The sequence below is a fragment of the Rattus norvegicus genome, chromosome 15, assembly GCF_021556685.1.
Source record: "Rattus norvegicus strain SHRSP/BbbUtx chromosome 15, alternate assembly SHRSP_T2T, whole genome shotgun sequence".
Taxonomy (NCBI): Eukaryota; Metazoa; Chordata; class Mammalia; order Rodentia; family Muridae; genus Rattus; species Rattus norvegicus.
Window position 1 is genome coordinate 22055808 of NC_141548.1, and position 12987 is coordinate 22068794.

A 12987-nucleotide genomic window follows, 5' to 3' on the forward strand; every position below is an offset into this window, starting at 1 on the left:
CAAATAAATATCATGTGTGCATCCTGAAAAAAACCATGGTTGTTTAAAATAAAGAGAAATCCAATGATATAACATCTCCCTACCATTGAGAAATTACTGCTATAGACACTTTAGCTCAGCTCCTCCTCAGTACTGAAGGGTGAGGTGTCACTGAAGTGTGACAATGTCTTGTTACCTGCTTGCTTCACTCAAGCTTCTTTAACTTTCCACACAGCACCCTTCTACCTGTTAGAATTGACGTGTTTTATAAAAAGTGTAGAGAGACTTTGGGGGCTACTTGCTTCTAGACATTTGGCAGGAATCTGACATTATCAGGGCAAAAGACTTCAGCTCAAGGTGGAAATCTGACTTTGGGCCAGTACTCAGGATATGGGCCCTGATTAAGAACATTTACTTTTGAGTTAATGCAAAGCTCAGAGCAGGCTCAGCTGAAGCATGTGTGGCATCCTTTGGTCTTGGTCATCCAGATTAAGCCCCAGAAAGGTGGTTACAGGATCTTGTTTATCACCTTGCTTGTTCCTCAGAAAGGATCTGACCATTCTGCATGTAATTAAAGTGATATAAAAGCAGACAGAGAAAAATAAAGCTGCTTCAGCCTCAGCACTGGCTGCAGTTATGTTAAATGTTGTCTAATTGTCTTTTTTTCTTTTTTTAATCCTCACTCCCGCTCTGGATAACCTGTTGAATGACAGAACTGGCTTGGTCAAAAACGGTAAGAATACATTTTATAGAGTGTGGGGGGAAGGGTACTTCAGCGGGCCCATGCTGAGCCATCCTCCCTGCATGGGGACTAGAATAGAATAAAGTTTATTCAGGGGCCTGGGGAGGGGAGTTGAGAAGGGAGTAGAGGCAGAGAAAAGGAGGAGACAGAGAGAGAGGGAGAGGAGAGAAAGATGGAAAGAGGGAGAAAGAGAGAAAGAAAGAGAGGAGAGGAGAAGAAGCTGGATGGGAACATGTGAAGAGAGATGGGGCAGGGGAAGGAAAAGGGAAAGGGGTCAGGGAAAGCAAAGGGTTTAGAGTCAGAGAACATAAGAGAGGCCAAAGAGTCCCTTTTATAGCAAGCCAGGCCTACCTGGCTGTTGCTAGGTAACTGCTGGGTGGAGTGTAGAATGAATGCCAACATTAACAATAATTCTGGTCCAAATGCAAATGTCTGCATCGAGTTCTCAAAAAATCCTTTGATGGTCCATTTGTTCAGACACAACCTGGTTCCCGACCTTTTTTGCCTCAGGACTCACATTCTTAGAAACTTGCTAGCTTGCTGAAGACTTGGCCTCTGCTCCTGCTGAATGGCCTGCTTCTGCCTTCTAAGGATTTTAAGGCTTCAAAGGTCCCCACTGTTCCCAGTCAGCTCTTTGTCTTCTACTTCCAGATCAAGATGGGAGTTTTCAGCTGTTCCTACCCAATGTTCTTGCTCTGAAACTCTGAAACTGTAAGTCCCCAATTAAATATGTTGTTGTATAAGCTGCCTTGGTCACCTGCCTTATCACAGCAATAGAAAAGTGACAAAAACAGCTTAAAATAGCAGTAGTTGGTAACAGGTGTACTGGTTTATGCAACTTTTAACTTTGTCTCCTCTTTCCAGTTACCTTCCTGATGCATCCTAAGTATAAAACCATCACCATACTTCACAAGCTTGACTGAAGAGATAGTTCTTGATTTTCTTAATGGTGCTTGATCGTCCTTCTTAGTTTTAGCATTCTGGTAATCGAAATAACAACAAAAATTAAGCTTAATGATTTTTTTTTAAAATTCTTTGCCAGGGCATGGTAAGTTCTAGCTACCTTCATTGTGATGACTCTTGAGACTAGCCTAATGTCTGAAGCCTTGCTTTTCCCAAGACTGGAATGTTCCCCTTGTCAATAACAGATGGGACCTGTAGATTCCTTACATCAAGTCAGGCAATTGTGAAAGGCAGGAAGAGGAGCCCCAAACACCCAACTGCAATTAGCTGTGAGTTTTGCTTTGCTCCACCTGGAGGCCATTCTGGGAAGAGAAAGCATCCATTCCAGGCAGTCCAATGAGAGGAGGTGATTGGCCTCATCCAGAGAATAGACTCAGTAGAGCTAAAATGTGCATTTCTGATAATTTCCAGGTAATGAAGCTACTGGTGCTTGTCCAGGTCACAGTTTCAGAAGTGTTGGTCTAGCATGCCTGACTGGTAAGTGAGGAGGTTGTTCAGGTTTTGATATTTATGGAATTTCTACTTTCCTGAACTTCTAGGAGTACATGGCAAGTAGGCTTGAGTCTAAATGAAGAACTTGTCTTCATAGTTTGCATGGTGTTTAGCGTTTGTTGATAGACGACTTGATAGCATCTGGAATTGCCCTGGAGACACACCTCTAGGCACACATGTGGAAGATTATTAGACTATTAGCTCTATTATATAAGGTATTACTAGATTAGGTTGGCCTCTGGGTATGCCTATGAGGGACTATTTTGATTTGACTGATTGAAGTGTGAAGACCCACCCACCATGGTTGACTGGGATAGTGGACTGGATAAGAGGGATGAAGTGACCTGAATACCAGCATCTTCCTCTGCTCTCTGTCTGCACTCAGTACAACAGCTCTCAGGCTCCTGCTGTCTTGACTTTCCAACTGTAAAACAAAGTAAATCCTGTCCCCAAATGTTGCTTTCACAAGGTTATTTAATCACAGCAAAAGAGAAGTGAGAAAGACAGATTAGTTTTTACTTAACCTTCTTCAAATCCACAGGAATCTTAGCCATGAGGTGTAAGTTATTGTCCAGGAAAACTGGGAATGTAGGGAGAAGAGACAAACACTTTTTTCCCAGTGCTTCTCCTTTCACAAGCATTTTATGGGAACACAGAATCTCAGTGACAGAAAGTGGTCAACTGCAATGGAACTGAAAGGACACAGACTCTAGTCACATGGTGGACACAATGAGTCACATGATGGATCCCATGAGCTCTGCTTCCAAAGCCCCTCTGCACTTGTTTCCTTTTTTCCTGCTACCTGAATCCAGTTCCATCGTGCCTGCATCTTCCTGCCATGTGTGACAGTATTAACACTATGATTTCCTATGAGTCTCTGCTTCCCCCTTTGTATTCTGCTGGCCATGGTGCTTGCTCAAAAAACATCACGCTGTGATGTATTTACTCCTTGGCCTATCCTGTAGCCACATAGTGAATTTCAACCATTAAAACTTAATGGTTTGAATTCTGCTGTGCCTAACATTAGCTTTTGTTTACATTTAAAGGGCAGAGCCTTTGACTCACTTTTATCTTTGAGGGGAGTTTTGCAACTCAGCTTCTCTGCCCCTGCACATAGAGTCTCTGTGTCCCCTCTCAAGTGCATGAATCATAAAATACCCCTCCCTCTGATCCAGTAGACTCCATAGCAGGAAAATCCAGGGTCAGACCCTTTACAGATTCCTTAGGTCCTTACCTTGTCCAGTACAAAGACTGCAGCACTGTATCAGGTGTGACACATGCTCTCATGCTCCCTGGTGCCCCTGCCCTCCCCAGTCACAGTCCACATCCCAGTGTGAGCCCCCAAGTCCATCTATCAGACTGCCCTCATTTCAAAGCCCCCAGTTATAAAAAGGCAGGGCCTGCCAGAACTCTAGCTCCTACTGCTGACCCACCCATTACTCCCCAGTGTGGAAACTGCCACTCTTGCAGCGCCTTCTCTGTGAGGTTTGGGTCATGAATCCACACTTGGGACAAGATGAAGCTACTAAGCCTGCTGCCCTCCTTCAGGCCTGCCTGCCTGCCTCTGCACATTCTGATGCCTCAGACCCAAAGCTCACCCTGGGTGCCTTTTCCTTCTATTTTCTCAGTTCAGTTCTAGACACATTTTCAAATACACTTTCCTGTAAAAGGAATACTTATCATCTCAAATCTTGGAAAACATAAAGAATTGTGGACAAGAGCAACTGTGATTCATGCTTTCTTTGATTTATTTTTGCAAGGTTTTTTGTGTGTGTCCATATTTATTAGTCACACCTGTAAGTAATTTGCATCCTGTTTGTATCATGAGAAGTCTTGCTTCTTTAGTCCTTATCTCTTTTTCCAAAAAATGTAATTCTAATAATGGCACCTTAGATCATTTTAGGCTCTTAGTATATCTGCAGCAAGGCTGCTATCAAGGAAGGATGTAGAAATTGACAAACTTCCCAGAGGATCATGAAAATTTACATCTCAATAACCTCCATGTAGGCCACAGTGTTTTGTTTGACCCACTGTCATTTAATTCATCCTTTGCATTTCTGTGATTAGGCTGCATGGTTTTCTACATTTCTTAAGGATATGTGTTCCTTCTTCTGTGCACTGTCTTTGAATGTCCTGTCAGTTTTCAGTTGTCCTGTGTAGCCATTCTCAGTGCTTTAAGGAAACACCTGCTTCCTGAGAAGTTCTTCAGACAGCTTTGCTCTGCTGGGGACATCTTAGCACTGCAGGAGCCCATTGCTTCTGAGAATCTCCATTTGCATTAAACCATTCGGGCTTGTCTCCCTCTAGTGGACAAGGAGCAAAGTGCACCCAGCCAACTGCTGTGCATGAGGTCTGGGCCAGGGATTTAATACTTTACTGATCAACCAGTGAGGATCCCTCCCCAGTGGATGGTACATGGCCATCATCAGAGCAGTTTATCAGCATTTCATGTAAAAAAGTGCACTAAGTTCTTGGATAAGTCTAGGAAATTTTGTTTAAGGTAATAGTAAGACCTACTTTGGAAAAACCACACTTGCATGACTAGATATTAAAATATTGCTGGCAATTATTTGCTCATGGAAACAAAATCACTTGCTTTTCTTTTATATTAAAAAGCATCTTTCTTTGAAAAATCTTAAAAAATTTCATTTATGGATTCATCTGGTGCTTTATCAAATTCTCTAGACAATTACCATAGCATACTTTCTAATAGTAGGACACAAAAAGATTCACCTTTCAGACCAAAAGAAAAAGATTCATCATTCACATTAAACATAGAAACACAAGTTAAACCAAAGCCAAGAACATTTTTCAATTGTGTCCTACTCTCAAGTTATCTTTCCTTTATTCCTAATTTGGCTTTTTCAGTTTTGGTATACATACATGCATACATACATATATTAATACATTAAGTTAATACTATCTCGAGGTTTCAGAGTTGAGGAAATTGGTTTTCTGCTGAACTGGAAGAGGGAGCTCCTCCTGTCTTTGGAAGAGATTGCAGGCTGCAGACCTTAAGACCGGTTCAGCATCTGAGTGACAGGATGCTCAGGGACTCAAAAACTCTATCTTATCCCCACCTCTTGATTTAGAAATGCTGAAAGCTCTTGCTGTGATCTCTAGCTAGAACCTTCTCTCCCAGTGCAGGGGCAGCCCATGCTCCACTTTCTCCTTGGACCACACATAGAGCTGCTGACCCTTGAGATCTCATAAGTGAGCAATCACAGTGCCCTCCGTGTCCTTCGGAGCCACGCTGTGCTCTGGTTCTGCTAGCAGAGCTCATAGGAGCCCCAGGTACCATTTTATTCCCTCCTCTAACAGCAGACCAGAGCTGTACTATGCAGCTGTGAGGACCATTGCCATGACCCTCCACACAGGTTACATCCTGAGTGGGCCTCTCACTGTGCTAAGTGCCCTATGAGTTCACACGGCTGAAATTGGTAAATAATCCAGCTCTTTGGTGAGTCACACACCAGTGTTCTCCCAAGAAACATAAATCCTCTTCTTCAAAGAATCCATCAATGTGAAAATGGTTTCCTGAATTGAAAATTTTAGTCTCATCATGAAAGTTTTTGACCACCCCCCCCACCCGACACCCCTGCCTCCAGACCAGACTTCAAAAGATCAGTTTCCTTTTTTCCACTTTGAGTTGTTGGTCCTACTCACATCCTGCCTCATTTAACTACATGGAGTTGTAGCCTTCCTACTTGGTGCCTTGAACCCACACAAAATCTTTAGCTAGTGTCCTCATATGCATACTTTATTCAGTCCTGTCTAGAGTCTATCCACTATTATTAGTTTGCTTATAAGTAATTAGCAGACACATGGACACATCAATAAAATGGAGTTTTGAGTAGAAGTCGAAAGACAGGAAATATGATCATTAAAAGGTAAGAGGTGATCAGATAAAAGTCCTGGCCATCTCAAGTGAATTAGTCTTTTGCTTAAGGTAGATTCTATATAAGGTGGGAGTAGTAGGTACCCTAAAGATAGACCGTGCTTACCTGTGTCCAGCCTCCCTCTATGCCTTAATGCAACCTGGGTCCCTGTAGTTTCCTCAGAGCTCTGTGTTGTGCCTCAAATCATGACTCTCTCTGCTGCCTTTCAGGTCACACTGCTACCTAGATCAGAACAACCCCAGACCACCATTCTGAGACTAGGTACTTTTTCTTACAGCATTAGACCTCCCATGCCTACTGGATTCTAAATCCACAATGAAACACATTGACCCTAATGGGACACAAACTTCAGAAATCATTATCAGTAGGAGTAACTGTGGTTAAGAGCACTGAAGGCCACCCAGGAACATCTCTCAGGAAAGACACACATTCCTAGAAGGAATCTCCTTAGCCTCTGCCTCCAGTCTCCACAGCAGTCAGTGTCTTGGTTATTTCAGTCCAGAGCATGAGGAACTTGACTTCCATTAGACTCATCTCTCACCTGTCACTGCCGTATGGACACCGTCTCTCCTCATTCCTGTTTCACGATGCCAGCAGTAACAGTGGTGACCAGGGACCACTTAGACCCTTCACTTCCCTGGCACAGTCCTGTGGCTTTTAACGTTTTCATGTTCTTCTTACAAAAGACTTGTGGGTAAACAGTCATTGTCTTCATTTTACAAACCTAGAAATGCGTTAAACAGCCAAACAGCACTGTCCTTCAAGTCAGCTTAAATATCACCCTTTTTAGGAGTCTCTTTGAGATGGTGCCTAAAGGTCTAAGCGTCCAGGTTAGAATCCTCTCTTCAGAGTCGTGGCTTTCAGGGAAGATGGAGACATCTACATCTAGTTTTCCTAGTTTTATGGAAAGTCACTGCACCTGCTTTCCATGATTCTCAAGCCAGAATGAGATGGAGTGAAGATAGCTTCAAGAACAGGTTCTGGGATATTATAAACACTTCATAATTAACTCGTGTATCATTTGCTCAGCAGGAGGTGCCCCTTTCATCTGCCAAGCTCTCCATTAGCCTTAATCATTCTTCTCCCTTACAGTCTGTGCAGATGCATAGGATGTTTTTCTCATTGTGTATCTCACTCAGCTACAGTGTGCTGGATGAGGTAGGTAGGATGAGGTCCCATATCTACCAAATGGCTATGACTCACACCACAACCTTAAATTGATTTAGAACCAAACATTTCACAGATGTGCTATATATTAGTTAATTTTGTCCTCAGAGAGGAGTGTGGTGAAATGTAATTCCAACCAAACTTCTAACCATGCAAGAATGCTTGATAAAGGAATGTGTCTTTAATAATTAAAAGAAACATTATACTTTAAAAATAAAATTATATTATTTATTTATAAGTTTAGGGTTAGAGGCATCAAGCACACATGTGGAAGTCAGAAGTTAACTCATGGGAGTTTGTTTACTCCGTCCTTCTTGTGCATTCAAATCATGTGTGTACTCGTCTGTGTATATATATGTGTGTGTGTATGTGTGCGCACACTCATACATATGCATGTAATTAAAAATATTCTGAATATAAGAAGAGCATTCATTTGAGAGAGTGCCCCAAGGTGGGTTCAGCAGTCATTGAGAAAATGTTTCTGTTGCCAACTTGATGTTACAAGGATGTTGGGGATTCAAACTCTCGTCCTCATATTTGCATGGCAAGCATTTCGCTAACTCAGCCATCTCCCCAACACCTTACAACTACATTTTATAAGCTTCTTAGGTTTACTATATGATATGATAGATATAGATTCAGATACTATCCATTTCGATACAAGTTGTTTAGGGCCTTAGTAAATTTTGAGAGTATTAAGCGGTCCTTAGATGCCTGGCAGTGTTGGCTCATCTTTTTATCCCAGCACTCGGGAGGCAGAGGCAAATGGATCTCTGAGTTTAAGGCCAGTCTCATCTATGATCTTGTCTTCAAATGCAAAAGCAAAACAAATAAAAGAAGGAAAGAAAGAAAGGAAGGAAGAAAGGAAGAAAGAAAGAAAGGAAAAAGAAGAAACAACTAAAGAAAAAAGAGGTCCTTAGAACACAGGTTTGCAGACTGCTGCCTTGTACTAACATGAAGTCTCCTGAGGAGATCAGACTCCTGATAATTTGCTACAGTCACGAGGCACTAACAATAAGTGAAAGCCACTGTTAGTAACAATACTGATGTTAATTTGTGAGGCTAAGCACTGGGTTCTGTGTTATACACATACACATGCCCACACACATGCACACACGCTCACACCCTCACAGGTGCTCGAATATACACTTACTCCAAATTGTTTGGAACTAGAAAACCTTTTGTTTTCCCCCAGAATGTGGAATATGTGCATACCCATGATATATCGTAAAACTCTCCAAGTATTTCAGTCACAATTTTCATGAGATGTTTGTTTGATACATCTGTGGTCTGAAGGTTTCATTTTATACATTTTGAAACAGACACACTATTTTGGATTCCAGCATGAATTAATGCTGAATCAATTAAGCATGAATTTAATGCTCAAATGTTTTAGATTGTGCAGCATTTTGGATTTTCTGCTCAAAATCACTCAAGTGGGCTGGGGAAATGGCTCCATGTGGGAAAGTCCTATGAAAGCTTGGGGACCTGAGGTCAACTCTCCAGAGCTCACAGAAACCTAATGGTGAGGGACTTCTGTAACCCACGTATTCCTGTAGTGTCCGTTTGCATTTGTGGTAGACTCAAAAAGTTAGAATGTGGTTTTCAACCTTCCGAATGCTACAACCCTTTAATTATTTCATCATAACTTCATAACCATTATTTTGTTACTGTTATGAATCATAATCTAAATATCTGATATACAGGTTATCTAATGTGTGACCTCTAAAGAGGTCATGACCCACAGTTTGAGAATCACTGAGGTAGAGTTACCTGAGAAGACAGAAATTCAGTTTTTCAAACTGCTGTAGGCAAATCTGTGGAACATTACTTAGTGATTGATAGGGAAGGTCCCAGACCATTGTGGGTGCCACCACCTTGGGCAAGTGATCCTGAGCTGCATAAGAAAGTAGGTTGAGGGCTGGAGAGATGGCTCAGCGGTTAAGAGCACTGACTGCTCTTCCAGAGGTCCTGAGTTCAATTCCCAGCAACCACATGGTGGCTCACAACCATCTGTAAAAAGATCCGATGCCCTCTTCTGGTGTATCTGAAGACAGCTACAGTGTACTTATATGTAATAAATAAATAAATCTTTTTTGTTAAAAAAAAAAAAAAGAAAGTAGGTTGAACAAACTGCAGGGTACAAGTCAGTGAGCAGTGATCCTCCATGATCTCTGCTTCAGTGTATGTCTACAGGCTCCTGCCTTGACTTCCTGCCCCGACTTCCTTCAATAGATTGTGATATGAAGCTGTGAGCTAAATTCTTTCCTTCCTGAGTTGTTTTTGGTCACATTGTTTTATCCCAGCAACAGAAATATGGCAAGAGAGGAGGCTCCTGTCCAGCTGATCTACACACCAGCAAACCAAAAGATCGTGTGTCAACCAAGATGGCTGCTGAGTATCAACAACTGAGGTTGCTCTCTGGCCTCCTCATGTGCACCATGCAATGCACATGTCTGTACTCATATGGGTGCACACACACATATACATACATATACTTCATAACAGAGCAAAGAAATTTCAGTTTGTGTGTGTGTTTGTGTGTGTGTGTGTGTGTGTGTGTGTGTGTGTGTGTGTTAATCCTACAGAACAAGTGTGGTTATCCCACAACAGGTCAGGTCACCCAGTAACTAATCCACTATCACAGCTAGTTAGGGCTGAACCTTGACCCAGACCAACAGCCAGTGCTGTTCCTCTGCCTAGGGAATGATGGCTCCTGAGAGGAAAGCTACCTGGGGGACAGTTATCCAGAGCTTTACAAACTGTTTCACAAAATGGTTTTCAAATAAGTTAGTTCCTTTAATTCTCACAGTTACCCTAAGGCAATCCAGATCCCGTAGAGATATTCGGAAGGCCTGGGTTCTTTCATTATTTACACTGTTTGAGTTATTCCCACTGAAGCAGCCAAAGCTACTGGACACTACTGCTTGCTTTGCTCACAGCACAGGTACACTCCAGCTACTCTGGAGGTGTTTTGTGAGGTTATTCAGAGAATAAAGGCTTCAGGTCTATAGGCCAATGGGCTAAATAGCAGGTGTTCTGTTGAAACTAATAGAACCAGAGATAAACACATCCTCGCAACTATTATTTTTTCATTTATATCTAAAGGTGTTTTGTTTGTATGTATGGATGTATACCATATGTCTGCCTAGTCCTTGTGAAGCCAGCAGCAGGCATCTGACACCCAGAACTGGAGTTTATAGATGGTGGTGAGCTGTCATGTATGTGCTGGGGATTGGTCCCTAATGACAGCTTCTGACCCATGTCTCCAGCTCCTCCTACAGTTTCTACATTTGACATAAAAGATGCAATAACAACAATGGGTATACCTCTTAAAGTGTATATCGAATAAAATAATTGAATTATTTTTAATAATTCAAATAGAGCTTAACTTAATTGGGCTCAAAGTCTTTGGTGTTTTTCATCAAACTAGTTACAGATATTCATTTGTAAAAAGAAAAACTACTCTGAATTTCAGGCTGTGTCAAGAACAGCAAGGAGGGCAGAGGTGGCTGTGGGGTAGCATTTGGGAGCTGTTGGTCTAGGGTGGTTGTTCAAATGTGATCCCTACAGCAGCAGTTTCTCTGCCAACCCTCTCTACAGTCATTTCCTTGTAAGTTGGAACCCCACGGGAGTAGGATTCCTTGCCATCTCATTGGCCAGGACATAAGAAAAGAAACCATCAGGACACGTGAGGAAACAACTTGCCACCTGAAACCTCTCCTCCTCTGCTGCTCTTGTTTTGCTGCTGCCAACCACCTACCCCCATCCCGGTGGCAGCTTCCACAACACAAGAGGTTTTCAGAACTAAATCTGTGTTTATCACTCACCTCTCTAATCCTCTTGGGATAAACTCAATCACTCCCTATCTTTCTTCTCTCTCCAGGCCAAACCACTGAGAGGAACTCCCTGATTAGTCTGTTTCCAACACCAGTAAATTAAAGGGCAGATCCAATGAAATAAAATATTACATAGCATGTGCAGGGGTGGATGGGGAGGAAATAGAGGACTAAGGTCTTGGGCACACAGATGACTGGGGACCTCCTGGAAGCAAAGCACAAAGGAGGAGGTGTCTGCTAACTGGAAAAGGTTTTGCTGAGTTCAGGAGACACCACGTGATTCATCTTTCTAATCTTTGTCTGACATTCCCTCTTCTCCTTTTTCACATGGAGTCATACCTTATGACTGTGGATGGAATCACACTCCTGAGGAGTTAAGCTCCAGTTCAAACCCTCCAGGCACTGGATGCAACTCCTAGCCCTCCCCCTCTCCCCCACAACTTCCCACAGGGCTCTTGCCTGAGGTGGCCCAGTTTCTCAAACTTTATTGCCCAGCAACTCACAATTAAAGGCAGGGAACACATGGTGAAGAGCACTGTCGTGAGAGCCAGCAGAACAAAGTGGTCCAGCTCCTCCAAAGGATTCGGGGACCCATGCCTGTAGTCTGAGCCTGACTGGGCGCGGTCCCTGGAGCAGCGGCGGGGATGGTGCCTCTGGCGCCTGTGCATGGCATAGAGGTTGGACATGGCACCCAGGTTGCACACCACAGTTGCGAGGACCAGCAGCGCCATGAGGCTGGAGTAGAGCACAGAGAAGCCTATTACCGAGAATGAGCGCTTCTTGTGGATCATCTGGATGAAGCACCAGGTACCCGGACAGTACTGGACGAACTTCCCAAAGCCAGCAAAGGGGAGCGCACAGAAAGCCAAAGAGAAGGCGCCCGCGACTGGTGCCACCAGCACTCCCCGGCGGGCGGTGATGTGCCTTTGGTAGAAGAAAGGGTGTCCCAGAGACAGCCAGCACTCTAGTGCCATAGCCAGTAGCTGTAAGGTCGAGGCTAACCCAAAGAAGGACATCAGGAAGGCGAAGGCTTCACATAACTGGTTGCCTGAGGCAGGCAGCAGTTCCTTTAGGCTCCGATTTTGCGCGTAGGCAGCCAGGACCATCGGGCTGATCAGACACTTGCCCAGCAAGTCGGTGACCGTCAAGCCGCACACTAGCACGTAAAAGACCGAGGGCGGCGGATGCAGTGGCCCTGGCCGGCAGGACCCCAGCCCGGATCGCGCCAGCAGCACCAGCGCCAGGAGGTTGCCCAGCAGTCCTGCACTGAAGAGCACACCACCCATTGTCGCTGAGGAGCCCCGTTCCACCCAGGTGGCTGCCTGACAGCGATAGGACTCATTCATAGCTAGTCCTTGCCACGTCTGCCTGGAGGGAAGGCTGCAGCCAGGACAGCTGTGAAGGAGCCCCAGGCTGCTCCGGGTGCAGTCAGGGCACAGAGGTTGTGAAGCAGAGAAAGCTCCTCGAGCTTGGGTGTTGTTCACAGTCAACCCTCCCATCTATGCTCCTAGTCACACCCTTGAGGAGGGGAGGACTCTCCGCCCCTGTGAGTGTGTGAGTGTTCTGTGCTACAGACCTAGAAGCAGCACTGCTAAGAACTCAGCCTGTTGCACAGGGTCCTAAGAAGAGACAGAATCTGTACTCAGACCCCTAAAAGGAAAGGGGAAAGTATCCAGAGTGTCCAAGGCTGGTCCTCCAGAGGAGAGAGAGAACTGCAAAAATGGAGAGGGGAACCAAGTAGGAGCTAATGAGGGGAAGGAACACCAGGTGCTGGTGGTGGCCATGAACTCTGCAGATTAACCAAGCAGGGAGACCAAGAAAGGGCTATGATTTCCACCACTCTTGAGGCTTGACTCCAAATCTCTCTTACATCGCTGCAATGTGGAGATTAATGATGAGGTAAGGA

The 12987-nt window shown here is 44.0% G+C and overlaps 1 protein-coding gene across 1 annotated transcript; it reads right to left on the reverse strand.

The window, feature by feature from the left end:
- Positions 1–4996: 4996 nt before the first annotated feature.
- On the reverse strand, positions 4997–12544 carry Ptgdrl1 (prostaglandin D2 receptor-like 1; the record flags this gene model as incomplete). The annotated part of the gene is given in 2 exon segments (NM_001135164.2): positions 4997–5898; positions 11585–12544. A coding segment is annotated over 1 exon segment (843 nt), but the record flags the coding sequence as incomplete, so codon positions are not given.
- Positions 12545–12987: the final 443 nt, after the last annotated feature.